The sequence below is a fragment of the Alligator sinensis genome, unplaced genomic scaffold (assembly GCF_000455745.1).
Source record: "Alligator sinensis unplaced genomic scaffold, ASM45574v1 scaffold329_1, whole genome shotgun sequence".
Classification (NCBI taxonomy): Eukaryota; Metazoa; Chordata; order Crocodylia; family Alligatoridae; genus Alligator; species Alligator sinensis.
In genome coordinates, this window is record NW_005842550.1 from 772,143 (window position 1) to 786,690 (window position 14,548).

At 42.0% G+C, this 14,548-nt stretch overlaps 1 protein-coding gene across 1 annotated transcript in view; it reads left to right on the top strand.

Moving 5' to 3' along the window:
* Nucleotides 1-14,548, top strand: part of RNPC3 (RNA binding region (RNP1, RRM) containing 3) — a 48,350-nt gene that overhangs the window by 29,274 nt on the left and 4,528 nt on the right. The window contains exons 7-15 of the mRNA XM_025213829.1: nucleotides 3,377-3,445; nucleotides 5,119-5,267; nucleotides 7,486-7,611; nucleotides 9,308-9,444; nucleotides 10,377-10,541; nucleotides 10,783-10,877; nucleotides 11,394-11,452; nucleotides 12,213-12,345; nucleotides 13,270-13,342. Of these exons, the coding sequence (XP_025069614.1) occupies nucleotides 3,377-3,445; nucleotides 5,119-5,267; nucleotides 7,486-7,611; nucleotides 9,308-9,444; nucleotides 10,377-10,541; nucleotides 10,783-10,877; nucleotides 11,394-11,452; nucleotides 12,213-12,345; nucleotides 13,270-13,329 (993 nt within the window). The 3' untranslated portion in view covers nucleotides 13,330-13,342. The remainder of the gene's footprint in view (nucleotides 1-3,376; nucleotides 3,446-5,118; nucleotides 5,268-7,485; nucleotides 7,612-9,307; nucleotides 9,445-10,376; nucleotides 10,542-10,782; nucleotides 10,878-11,393; nucleotides 11,453-12,212; nucleotides 12,346-13,269; nucleotides 13,343-14,548) is intronic.

Consider the following 14,548-nt stretch of genomic DNA (forward strand, 5'->3'; position numbering starts at 1 on the left):
TCCTTCGATTTTATGTGAATTCTGTATATGCAAATTCACTCTTATGCAATGACCCTTTTTATACCCCAAATTCGTTATATGCAAGATAAATTAACTCTTATGCGATTGGCATGGGTGAGCCCCCCCCCGCCACCCCAGCAGGTAAGTCTGTGGTGGGAGGGGAAAGGGCCATGGGGCCGGGGCCCCAGTCACCCCAGCCCCTGCTGCAACTGCTCTGGGAGCAGCCAATGCCAGCGACCCGCAGCCACTGGGCTGCACTGTGTCTCGAACCCCCCTGGGCTCCACTTGTCACCACTCACCCCAGCTCCTGGGATGCACTGTGCCGTGGTGTAGGCAGGTAGTGTTGGCTGCTCCTGGGGCTGCTGCAGCAGGGGCTCAGGTGAGTGGGGAGAAGCAGAGGCCCAGGGCTGCAGCAGGGAACAAAATGGGAGGGCTGCGCTGGGCTCTTCCCCGGGGTGGGGGGCATGCCCCTGGATCTACACACGGGACAAGAGCAGGCTGCTGCTGCTGGCTGGGGCCGATGGCAGCACCAGACTTTTTCCAGAGCTCGGGGCGGGTGGCAATGCTGCAAGAGCAGCTGCTGCCACACCAAAATTCGCCGTAGCTCCTCCATCCTGCCCTTCCAGCACCACCATCAAGCACCGGGAAGAACTCGGTGCCACTGCCCACCCCAACCTGTGCTGCAACGGCAGCCTGCTCTTGTCCCGTGTGCAGATCCAGGGGCACCTGCCCCCCTGGGAAGAGCCCAGTGCAGTCCTGCAGCCCTCCCTCTTTGCCTCCCCGCAGCGCAGCTTGTCTGCACTCACTCTGGCCCCCACTGCAGCAGCCCTGGGAGCAACCAGTGCCAGCTGCAATGGGAACTGTTAGTGGGGACAGGGGGAGCAGGGTGCACCTCTTTCTGCTCCGCACTCCCCAGGAGGGCTGCAGGCTAGGGGGCTGTCAGGCTCTTTCTGGGGAGCATGTGCCCCTGGATCCACATGCGGGTTGTCAGCAGGCTAATACTGCAGGCTGAGGCTGGCAGCGGTATCAGGCTGGCTCATCCCGGCATTCAGTGCACCTGCCCCGACTGGCCCCAGCCTGCAACAGCAGCCTGATGTTATCCTATGTCCAGATCTGGGGGCACTGGGCTGTTCCCGGTGCTCAGTGTGCACACCCTGAGCATCGGGAAGAATCAGCTTGGTGTCACTGCTGGCCCCAGCCTACAGCAGCAGCCTGGTGTCATCCCACATGCAGATCTGGGGGCACGTGCCACCAGGAAGAGCCCAACACATCCCCCTAGCCCACAGCCCTCCCGAGAGGCACGGAGCAGCAAGAGGTGTGCCCTGCCCCCTCCCCTGTACCCCCCTGACAGTTCCTGTTGCAACTGGCTCTGGTCACTCCCGGGACCACTGCAGTGGGGGCTAGGTGGAGTTGAGGGCAAGCTGTGCTGCATCCTACACCACCCAGGCCTCCGTTTGCTGCCACTCCCCCCAGCCCCTGCCGCAGTGACCCTAGGAGCAGCCGACACCAACTGCCTGCACCACAGCATGGCACAGCCCAGAAGCTGGGGTGAGTGGGGATAGGTGGAGCACAGTGCAGTCCTGGGAACAGCACCCCTCTCCCCACCCTTTCCCTAGTCCCAGCCTCCCTCCCTCCTTCCCTCCCTCACCGCCTTGGGAACCTATCCCTATTTGTTACATTACAAAAGGGAGTTTTTTATGCAAGGGAAACCTGTATAGCCTATGGTCGAATCTCTGAATCAGCCCCAAATCTGTCAAAATTGATTTGGAGGTTTCTGATTCAATTTGGATTCAGAGATTGGGCTGCTGAATCGAGCCAAATCTCCTCTGAATCAAATCGACTACTGAAGCTTTGCACAGGCCTGCTTATTACTGTGTATGCTTAACTTGCGTCATTGCTACAAAGGTGAAGCCTAGGTCAGGATGTAACATGACAGTCTGTTACCTTGAGCCCATGCTGCACAGGCCTACATATGGGATCCCCCTATCACACAATTTTCACCAGCAGCATGTAGGACCTCTTGCTGTGCATGCTGAACTGGCAGCACATGACCCCCACTGCCATGCAGGCTCCACAGGCATTGAATGGACCCCTGGGGTCTACCCAGCTGTTCAGCAGTGGGAGAGGCTGCTGCTATGACCCATGGGTTGCATATTAACCATTTGCAGATTATGTGCAGCCCCCACGCTGCCAGTTGGATAGCCCTTATGTTTACAGTGGGCCTACAAATCAGCATTGCTGTAGCTTCTCTGTATATTTGTTTTAATTTTCCAGTGCCACAGTGTTCCAAATATTTATTCTTTTCTATGAAATAGTTCGGATAAACATAAAAATACTTGACTGACCAGAAATAAATTTAGTTTTAATGGCAATGAAAATTATACTACATATGATCTTCCTAATTGTTTGAATCTAATACTCACCAGTTTAAATTTGTTCTGAGCTAGTCTTCTGCTCTGGTTTGGTATAGCCACTTTCAGATGTTACCTGCTTGCATTCATTGGCTAGCATATTTCATCTGTTTTGTGTTTTGTTTTTTTTCCCTAACAGCAGCATATTAACTTCAGAAGATGAAGTTTATATAGGGTCAGGTTTTCACATGGTGTAAATTAACACAGCTCTTACTTTAATGGACCTATGTTGATTACAATCTGCCAAAACTTGTAGTGCCTAGGATTATGAGTAATTTAATATTGGCAAAGAATGGTATCATAGAAAAGTAGAGCTGGAAGGTATCTCAGGAGATTGTCTGGTCCAGCCTCATGCTCAAGCAAGATCATCCCTATCAGTATCCTCCTGGGCCTAACCTATTCTTAAAAACTTTGTGAACACCCCTCTCTCTCAACTACTGGGCAGCGTGTCCAAAATGTAACAAAAACCCCAAACCCCAAAAATAAACAAAAAACCCTAACTTGAAACGAACAAACCAAAACCCAATGAAGCAAACCCAAATTGCTTCAGTAATAACTTTTTATTACTGAAAGAGCTTGCAAGTACACTTCTGGTTGGAAATAACCAAAGAAGAGCATCTTACTCAACAAACCTGCAGCATTTGTATATTTAGTAATGGTTGTTGTCTCAGTAAAACTGGCAGTAAATGTTCAAGACTCTCAATGCTGTAAAATTAGGCAGAGCAACTCAAAGGAGCAACATCGAGGAACATCTTAGTTTGTTCCAATTCTAGTGGAATAGGAAGTGTAGATTACAGATAGTTTATACTGATACCATATTTATAGTTGACAAACATAACCGTTGTAAAAATGTATATGTTTTGAGTTTTGTCATTTATTATGTGGAATACTAAAGACATTACAGAGAAATCATTGCGCTAAGAAATCTGTATCTTAAGAAAATATCTTAATTTTTATTATTTGAGGTGCTTCATTTTATCAATAAAATGACCCTCCCCCCGCCATTTGGACCAATTACTGCTCGACCTCCAATGGTAAATTTTTGTATGTTTACAGCTTTTTCATGGTATGTTAAATGAACGTGTCTGCCATGTCTTGTGAAATTCTGTTTTTGTTTCAGCTACCGATTTTTGCTAGTCATTGAAGGGCTTAGCTTGGTGTCTGAGTTAGGTTGTATATGTCTGTTGTCTTTCAGAAATAAAATGAGGTTACTCTAGCAATATCAGAAATAAAACTGTTGACCATAACTTTAGAACATGAAGAGTAATAGAGATTATAGCAGTGGGGACAGTATCTTTAGTAATCAAAAGAAAAATTAAATGTAGCTATAGTCCTTCCCCTGTTGATTCACTGAATAACTGAAACATGAGATATTCTTTGACCTGCACATACTTTGATCTGTGCATTCACTGAGAATTTGAATGAAATTCAAACTACTGATGTGATTATATGGAGTTTCTGGGTTTTACTTGCTTTGCCCCAGGACTGGTTTTGGTGATGAAGACTGTTTCTTTGCTGTGAATCAGATGAGAGAAGGACTGCCACAATCCAGGGCTTTCCAACTGGTGGCTTTTAAGAGCTTAACACCCAGCTCAGCTTGTGGAGTTCTGCCCAACAGCCACTCCTCCATTGCTTCTACTTCTGCTGCCAGGATATCTGGGCTCCCTCTTCCTAATTCAGTTTTTGCTCCCTGCCCTCTTCTGAGCATAGCCCACAAGTTAAGATAGGAAGGGAGCTACTGTAATTCCTACTGCCTAAGGGTAGGTTATTAGGTCAGGGGTGGGCAAGATGTGGCCTGCCAAGCCATTCTATCCGGCTCATGGGGCCCCTAAGAAATTTAGAAAACGATTATTTATCTGCCCCTGACTGCCTGTCATGCGGCCCTCGATGGCTTGCCAAAACTCAGTAGGTGGCCCTCCACCCAAAATAATTGCCCACCCCTGGTATAGTTTCATTTAACTTGAATTGACATATATCTGTTCGTGCTGACCATTTAGTGGATAGCTGATATACAGGGTCACACTGCCCAGGGAACTCAGGTGGAGTATTCTGGGAATTATTACCTTGTGCTTCAGTTCTACAGAATTGAAAATTGCATGCGTTTTTGGATGAAAATTGGTAACAATTGGAAAGGCCTAGTCCTCTCTTCTAAGCAGCATCTACAAGACACTTCAGTGTCTTCATTTTGTTTTGACTTCAGCACCATGTGATACTGTCCTCTTTTGGTTCGTTCAAGTTGTTGTGTCCTTTACTGTCAAGATTCCTAAAATCAGGTATGGGTTTATTTTCAAGGAAAACTGATTATCACAGTCTTCTGGTATAGATTTTGTCTTTGTAATTGATAAGTAATCCTTATCACACCTGTTGCAAGCTGTTACCCATTTTTTTAAGAAATCGAGAATTTGTGGCTTGTGCAAAACCAGAGGAAATTCAGAGTAAACTGAAGTTTGAATTTTGGAGCCTCTGGCTCCTTGCCATGTGTTTGTACCATATCCCTTTTTGTAAGGCCATAGCACTCTGAATGGAAAAGTAATTTCACAGAAGCTGGTCATTTTCCCTTATTTTGTGAAATGGTCCAATTAGTGTTCTTCCCTCATTTCAGTTTGAGGAGAGTAGCATTTTGCTAGTATCTCTGAGTTTTAATTGAGTTTTCTAAAGGTCAGTGACTAAAAGCTACAATATTTCTTTCTTTCCCTTTTCTGATTAGTATGAAGAATATTTGCCAGTGCCTGCGCCACCTCCCCCAATCCCACCACTGCCTCCCGAGGAACCTCCTTTGCCTGAAGAGGAGGAAGATCAAGTAACTAGCGGTGAAGAGTCAGAATATGAAAGTGATGATGAGGCAGAAAAAAAGAGGTTTGTAACTATAGTCAGTAAAAGGCTTTTTCATAAGCTTTTTTCCCTTAATATTTCAGTCCAGCAGAAATCAGTCTTTGCATCTCGTGGCCTCCAGAAACATCACTTGTGAGTACGGATGTGCATAACAATTAAACTGTTCCAAAGTGTCACTGTTTGGGAGCTGGTTCACAATTGTCACAGGTTAGAGGGGTCCATGCATGGACTGTATTTTAACATCCCAGGTGGAACCAGGTACCTTTTAGATGTTGAAGTGCTGTGGCTCTGGTAGGGGTGGGAGTGAGCACCTAGCCCAGGATGATTCCTAGTCTGTCGCTAGTGAGGAGAGTGCTTGTACCTACACTTTGGGTAGGTGACCTTTAGCTAGAGGCATTTACAGTTGTTTTTTTTTTTTCCTGCTTTCTCTTCTGAACGTAAGTTCAGTAATGTTCATAGCCTGCACTTGACCCACCTCTGACTTGAGATGCCTAGAAGCAGGGTGGAGGGGGGGAGTTGGACTCACATTTTTGGGTTCCCAGTAGTTGGGTGAGGCACCATGAGGGGCCATGTCAGATGGGGAGTGAGGACACAGCTGGCTCTTATAAAGATAGTTTTTATTGAACAAGCAGCGCAAGGGAATTCATTGATTAAAAAAAGTGTCAACAAAAAAGCCGGGGTGTGGAGGGGTAGTAGAGTTCTGGCCATGTACTAGAGCGGCCAGTTACAGAAACAGTGGAGGTGAATGATGGATGCAGTGTGGGATGCCTTGAGGATCAATCGGGCCCATGTCATGGAATGATTGATGTCCACTTGAAACACTAAACCAGCTCACAAGAATACTTGGTTTTCTAGATACACTTCTGCACCTTTCCTGGAAGCTTTGAAACCTGTTTAATAGATTTCTTCAGGTTTAAGCTTCACTTCAGGTTTAAGCTTCACTAAAACTGGCATAGGTGTTATATATGTCCCTACCTTGTGTGATCAGAAGCTCCTCATCTATTCTTGCATGTAGTGGTTTTGCCAAACAGCTTTAAAGAAGTTATGGTCTTAATATATTTTCCAAGGCAGAGAGCACTTTTAGGGTTCAGTCAGCATAATGAAGAAAGTGCTTACGTAGCCCAAACTGTCATTATTGGCTTCCTTACATTTGCGCTCTTCCAGTCCTTTCCAAAACGGATTCAGAAGAATCTTTTTTTATTGGCGAAGATGTAGGTAATCTAGTTTATGGCCTGGGACTTGAGATGCTAGATTTCCAGCCATCCTAGCTCTGAGTAGTCACCCTCATGGATTTGCCAGTTGAATATGATGCATGTGTCCTCCCTTTGTCTTGGTGAAGCTTGGTTTTGGATTTTAGATTACTGCTTAACTCTATGATATTTATGGAAGGCTGAACTTTCTCTACCTGTTGTCCTGCAGTGAAGCCAGTGTGTAGGGTTGTCTGACTTCTAATGCCAGAAATGGATTATGTATGATGTACTGCATATACATGGCTAAGCCTTTAGTACAGTTTATAAAAACATTGGTTGCCTTCCATCTGTTGCTTCCAACCCCTCAAAAAGTTTAAATTACTTGAATGACCAAGTCTAGCACTTAAGCAAAGTAACATTAAAATAGTTTGTTTGAGTAGTTTATTTTTTTAGAGTCATAATTTATTAATGAGACTTTTATATTTCTACATACTATTACCAGATTAGTTTTAAACTGTTTTACAAAGTAGCATTATTAAATGAACATAAGTAATGTTTAAGAGACAGTTGGTTAGAACTTCACATTTGTAGGATAGAGGTGATTGATGAAGTGATTTTGATAGTCACTTTTAATTGCTTTAAATCAGCAAGCAGGGAATCTTGATTTAAATAATTTATTTTAATCTTGTTTAGCATTTGTACTTTTTTTAAATTACTTTCCTAAAACAAATGTTCATTTTCATTATATTTTGTAACTGTTAAGCATATTGATTTCCAATCAAATTTAGTCTATACATTGCATTTTATACTGTTTTTGTTTAAAGAGGCTATCGTGTATACATTTATCTAAGCAATTAAAAAAAATAGTGTACATTTATTCAGTTTCTTAATTTTATTTTTATTCAGTAGTAGGACTTTTTTTTAAATATGGGATTTGTCAAGCCACATTTAGATGGAAATTAGAATTTTAAATGTGCACAAACTACCTTAATAATAAATAATTAAGATGAAATGTAGTTATTTTGGATGTTTTTATTATGTTCAAAATTTAGAATAACAAAATTAATGGAATTAGCAACCCTTCAACCTAAAAGACCAATAACCACAAAGAGGCGTGGTGTGAGAAAAAAGCGAAAAATTAAAGACTTACTGAATGTCCCCCCACCGGCTTCCCACAGGTTTGTATGATCTGATCATTTCTTTAGTGCTTTTCTTGTGCTGAGTAAAAGTAGTGACTATAAGACATGCCCCATGTTAGTAATGTAACTAAGGGTGGGCAGCCAGGTCATTCAGTAAAGGGAGGGTGCTAGAATGGAAGCAGAGAGACTTGAAACTCTGGCTGTGCAGGGTCATGAGTCCCTTCATCAGCCACAGTGGGAGATGTGACTGTTGCAGGTGGAGGTGTCCTGCCCCTGTTCTTCATGCCTGGAGCCTTGAGCCTCCGGCATCCATTCCAGTGCTGCAAGGCAGAAACTTGACCAGTTACACCTCTGCTCTGTGACTATTCAACAATAATTCTTATACCTTTAAAACATCTAACTTGCAGAGTCCTGCTTCAGGTTAATGGCCTGAAATATGTGTTTAAATCAGTAGGACCTGTCTGAACAGATGACATTTGCATCTTATTTTAAGAGCTCAAGACTTGAAGCTGGTTTGATATCAAGTTAGTGTCATAGTTATAGTTTCTATAGTCAAATTCCTATTTCCCCTTTATTTCTGTCAACTGATTTAAGTGCCCTGGCCTGAAATAAACTGTTACAAAACTCCAGATCATTCAGCTGCCATATCACAGCCAGAGTTGAAGTGTGAACCTGAATTTGAGAGTTGGGTCATTTCTAGTAGCTGTAGATGCACATAACAATCAACTTTTGTTTAAATGCCTTGACTTCTCCAATTTTATACATATTTCATATTGATTTACTATTAAATATGTTTGCTTTGCAAGAGCAATGTATATTTCTCCCTGCACACGTAGAAAAAAAATACAGTATAACCTCATAAATCTGGATATAAAAAATCTGGCACTTCCCCCCCGTTGCTCTAGGACTGGCGGCTGCTCCCCTCTGCCCTCTCAGACGAGGGGGGAAGCTTGCATGCAGCAGCTGCCACTGCCATTCACCACCCTGCACTGCCGCTCTGTGTGCAGCCGCTGCTCCGGGACCAGCCACTGCGCCAGTTTAAAAAATCCAGTATTTTCAAATTTCCGGCAGGCACTCATTCCTGAGAATGTTGGATGTATGAGATTAATACTGTATATATTTAGCCTATGAACTTCACTTTATAAATCTACTGGATACAAAAAAAAAAACATGGACTAAATATAGACATTGAATTTATGGCATCTGCCTGCAATCCTATAATCCCAGGTAACCTCTCTACATTTAACCAGCTACATTTTATTACCGGTCAACATTCCACTCTTTTGTGTGTTGTGTCCCTCCACCTCCTCACCTACCTTCTCACCCATTAACTCCTGTCCTCCTGATCTTCCCTGCCACACATTTGCATGTTTGCAGACCTTCATTTTGCATATTGGCTTAAGGTCCTATTTGACTTTAGAGAGTACACACACCAGCAGACTCTCCATATGCCTGAAGAAAGGATACTTGTGCCCAAAAGCTTGTAAAGAACAGTTTTTTCATCTATTCAGTTGGTCTAATAAAAGATAGCACATTTACCAAAAGAACCTGGTTTGCCTATATCCTTAGACAAACACAGCTACAACCAACACCCCCAAAACTTGGAATATTAAGAAACTAAAGGTAGATGTGGTTTAGAAATAAGACTCATACTACTGCATATATATTCTTTGACGCATTATTTTGGAATAACAGTTTAGTTTTTAAATGATTAACATGTTATTATTTTAAACAGTAATTTGCACCCTGCACTATCACCTTCAGATGTGTTTGAACAACTCCAACCTGTAGGCCATAAAAAAATAGAGTTTCATATTACTGCAGACATCCCAATTGTTCTTCAGAAAAGCTTGGAGAGAGAACAAAACAACGGTAAGAAAGCTAACCCTTTAAATTCTTTTGTTATGCAGTTTGAAATATTTTAACATTTGAACAACAATCAAGTTCAATATTTTTTACATTGTGTCAAATTAGGATTAGTGATTTACATTTGCTTAATAAAATGTGAATTTCCTTTAAGGATTTCACAGGTTCATAGATATTAAATACATTTAAAATGCCACTTGCAGATCTTTTACCCCCCCCCCCCGTTGGAATGCTGGATGGGCAACATTTTAAAACTCTAGGATGCTTAGCACTAGAAAACATAATGTCTGTGTTTACTGAAAGTGGATTATGGGCTTTATTTCTTTTTCTTTTCTTTTTTAAATCTTACAGCATTTAAGTCAAGTGGGGAATAACAACATTTAAGGGCATTTCTAGTGTGTGATTATAGTGCTTTTTTTAGACGGGACAAAAACAGCCTTTTTGTGGTTTCTGCTCCTCATGTGGAATGCCCCTATATGTGCTTCACTAATATACTCCATTACTTTTTATAATGCTGCAGCAGGAACGTTTCTTATGGCATCGTCCTTAATTCTATATTTCCCAATGTTTTATAGTTTTTTATGAAGTTCCTTTAGATACCTTTACAGAACAAAGCAAAAAACATTACAAACTCAATAATGCCAGTGGTGGCCAGAGAGAGAATGGTGTCTGTACCTTGCTTTGTGTGTTCCTTTGCTGTTTTCTGTAAAGTATGATCTCTAACAAAGTAAATCTTGGAGCATTACATGGAACAGATGTCTTCTGTCAAGTAGGGATTTAGGACAGACTGTTTTTCAAGAATATGCAAAAGATGTATACTAATTACGTGTGTACTAAATGTCTGCTATATTTAGACCCTCTCCATAAAAAGTGTGTGCTCCTTCTCATTTCAACATATGTTGACAAACCATTTATATAATATTGTATTCAATATTTAGACCTCCTTGTAAGCACAGAAGAAATCAGCAATGCAGGGTTTGGCAAAATCTTCCCAGCTCCTAGCTCAGATGATAAAATGGAGACCGAAGATGATGACGATGAAGATATGCCATCAGAATTTATTTCTAGACGGGAACTAGAAAAAAGTAGGCTTTCTAGAGAAGGTATCCTGAGATTAAATCTTCTTTTAATGAATAGCAAATTGTATTACATAAATCGATTAACTTAACATGTATTTTTTTTGTTTTTAAAGTATGGGATACATTTCATGACTATTATACAGTATTCCATAATTGTATTTAGAAGCATCCTTAAATTATGTTTTTGTTGCACTGTACAAAAATATAAATGTATCAGGCATAAAAGTTGTTGATTTTTTTTTTTTTTTTTCTTGCCTCGTTCAAGAAATGGAAAGACTTTCTGTTTTCAAAAATTATGAACCAGGTGATCCAAATTGCAGGATTTATGTGAAGAATTTAGCTAGACAAGTTCAAGAAAAGGTAAGTAAAAATTTATCAAGGTTATGTACAAAAATTACATTTAGATGCAGCTGCCTAATCATGTAAATACCTAATAAGGGAGGTTAAATTGGGCAAAAAATTGCAGGCCTGATCAAAATTAATTCTGAGGAGGTGAACTAAGATCAGAAATGGGTTAGCCCAATCTAGTGAATGTCTATGCATTCAGAGCACAGCCCTGGAGCTAGGAAAGCCCATCCTCTTGCCCAGCCCTGAGACTAGCTATTCTTACCCTCCTGCCCCTGACTGGGCTATTTTTAGCTCCCGACCCATGGACAGACATCCCCGTGGACCTGCTAGCCCCTCCGATCCCACCCAACCCCACCTCCCACCCCGAGTTACTTACTCTCGTTTCTCTGTTGCTCCTAATCTACATTCACATGGCTTCATGAGCTGCATAAATGTAGACAAGGTGTAGGTAACAAGTGTATGCACCCCAAGATGTTATGTTGTTTTTACGTTGTTTGCTATCTTATCTAAGCATATTTTTAATTCCAGGACCTCAAGTTTATTTTTGGAAGATACATTGATTTTCAGTCAGAAACTGAACGAAATATGTAAGTTTTTTGATGCTTAATACATTTAAGTTGCATACCAAATTTTACAGCTACAGTTGAAGATAGTTATTTTTACTCATTTTTTTCTGCTTCTAATTTTCGTAAGAGAAAATCAGGCTCGCTAGAAAATATATTCTTGCTTTGAGCAGGAGAGTGTTTTGTAAAAATGTAATAGATGATGAAAACACTTTCACGCTTCAATACAAAAAGCTTAAATCTATCTCACTGAGCTGCAATACCTATTACCGTAAACATTGTGTTTTCTTTGATAGGTAAACTTTCATTTATGCATAGCACAAATATTGAGTAATTCATTGAGTATAAAACCTTACAGAACCATTATCCTCTATTAACCTTTCCATTACACACTATGGACACATGCCTGCCAGCTACAAGTGGAATGACTCTTGCTAAGACTAATACTGTGCTTTAGGTTCCTGTCACTAATGTCAGCATAAATCGGCCAAAACGTGGAATTGTAGTGACTGTGAAATCATAGATGGTGCTAGACATTTCTTAAGTGAGTTGTTTGTGTATGTACTTAATATTTGTTTCGGTGATACAATGACTTCCTGTTTGTGTAGACCACTGTATTTTTTCCAGAACAGGGAATTGTTGGTGTTTGATATAGTCTCATATTTCTATAGTTTAGGTATTACTGCCACCTTCTTTCATTCCATAGTTTGTTGTATTTGCATACATTTGAAATGTAGGCAGGTATGAGGAGTGGCTCAGAGCTAAATTCTTTCTTTCTTTCTAGGTTTGATATACGCTTGATGAAAGAAGGCCGCATGAAAGGACAAGCTTTTATTGGACTTCCAAATGAAAAAGCAGCTACTAAGGCTTTAAAAGAAGCAAATGGATATGTTTTGTTTGAAAAACCTATGGTGGTTGTATCCTTTTGTCAAGTACTTTTATATTAGTTTTTTTAATTTAGGGCAGTTTCCAAGACTTAGTTTCCTGGCTCTTGAGGTCTTTAGTTTAATGATTATGGAAAGAAAATGCATCTCTTATTAAAAAGAGAGTTTTTATTTTTTGTCTGATATGAATCATATGATTGAAAAATATAGGTAGGCTTTCAATTTGCAACAGGAAAGTCTGGGGACTTAAGGTTTACAATAAAATCTTACCTTACATGTCTTTATTATTAATTAGCACTCCTGTCTTCTAAACACTTATATGCTTGACTTAACTGTTAATTGCCCTGTTCATTTCAGTATAGTTACTCACACATTTGCTTAACTTTATTTGTAAGTGTCTGCAGAATCGGGGATTATGGAAAATTGTGATTTGGTCTCTCTAACTTCTTTACAGTACAACTATAGGTTGTAGTTGGGGGGAGTGTTCCTGTTCAGCTTTTAGATTCAGATAAAATCATGTAATGTAACAAAACTTCAAATCCAGAGAGTATTTTAAGAGAGACTTCAGTGATAAATCAATTGCAGAAGCAACCAGAGGAAGAGATATTGTTGTATTGGGAAACGGGTAAAAATACCACTGTATCACTAGCCTATCTTACCCCACCCTGTCCCAACCCATCCATCCTGTTCCCCTCCCTCCCCAGCATACAAGTACACTCAGATCAAGGTGATTTCTCCTTTTCCCATGTTTGGCCTTAAGGGAGAAGGGGGTGGCTGCAAGTAGAGAGAGTTGCCATAGAGAGACTCCAGCCAGTAGGAGTCTTTTAAGATAGGTTTATTCTCTAAAAAAGTATTTACCTTTTAGAGGATTAACATTTCTGTGCTATAATTTGATTCTGGTTTCTTGCTAATAATTTCCACTTGCACCTCAACTTGGAATCCTTAACAGAAGCTTAGCAATTTGCTCGATCTGCTAGACCAAAGCAAGACTCCAATGAAGGGAAAAGAAAAAAATAGAATAATACTAAGGGTAAGTAGTTTTTAGTGAGAGAGAAAACAGAACAGTTTGAGACTACAAAGAAACATTTTCCTTACATAAGGCCCTTTGAACAGTTTTCTGTTCCTTTTGTCATCAGCATGTCTAGACTTAGTCATCCTGGCATTTACATGGCATTTTGGTTATCTAACTGCCAAAAATGTCACTTCCACACAGGTTGGCATTCTGTTTATGGTTATGTAACACAGTGCACAAGGGTAACTATGTATGACAAGTAGCCAAGGCCTGTATGCATGCCCCTTCTTGATGTGTAGCAGTCTTGAATGCCCCAAAATGGAGTCAACCAAAACCTGATTTTAGCCGATTATTAAAAAGTCATATCAGCCAATACTGATCCAACTGCCAGTATGCAGCCTGGCAGCTTGGAGAGTAGCGTCTAGCTGCTAAGTCTGTTGGATGGTTGGGGTAGGGGGAGGGAGGGAAGGGGTGTGGCCGGGACTGATGGAGGGCCCTGTGGTGAGGGAAGGAGTGGGGCTGGCGCAGGAGCAGGAGTTGCCTGGGTGAAGCATGGGACAGAGCTGCAAGTGGCTCATCCACGGAGCGGGGTTCCCGCTGCTGTGTGCAGCCCCCGGGGGAGGCACAGGGTACATGTGCTTACCGGATTGACGCGCAGGGTGAAGGCAGCCTGCTGCTGTGGAGCCCCCCCATAACCTCCCTCCCAGCACCATTGCTGTTCACCCTGAGCACAGCCCCAAGGCTGACCCCCTTCCCCCCGTCCCCCGCCACTGGGAAGACCCCAGCATCGCCCCTGTGCCCAGCCTGCTACGGCAGCCTGCCTTCACCCCACACACATCTGGGGTCCCACACCCCAGGGGTGCATGCACCGGCAGGAGCAGTGTCCCATCCCCATCCCCTCCACCCCAGATGAGCTGCTCGTGGCTGTCCCGCAGCCTGCTCTGGCTGGGCAACAACTGCCCCAGCCCCACTCTGTTCCCCATTGTGGGGGCCTTGATCTCTTTCGGTGGCCAGATTGAACGAAAATTGTCACTTCTGTCTGCACCCATAGATGACTAAATCTGGACCTGTAGATTACCAGAAAGAATAAAATGTCATCCTATGTTTCCATTTATTGGTAAGCTGGTATTGAAAGTGAGACTGTCAGTATTGCTTGGTTAACCTTCTGCCTCTTCCTTTAGAAACATGCTAACCATGTCCCAGTACTCAAGTCCTAGCATTCCT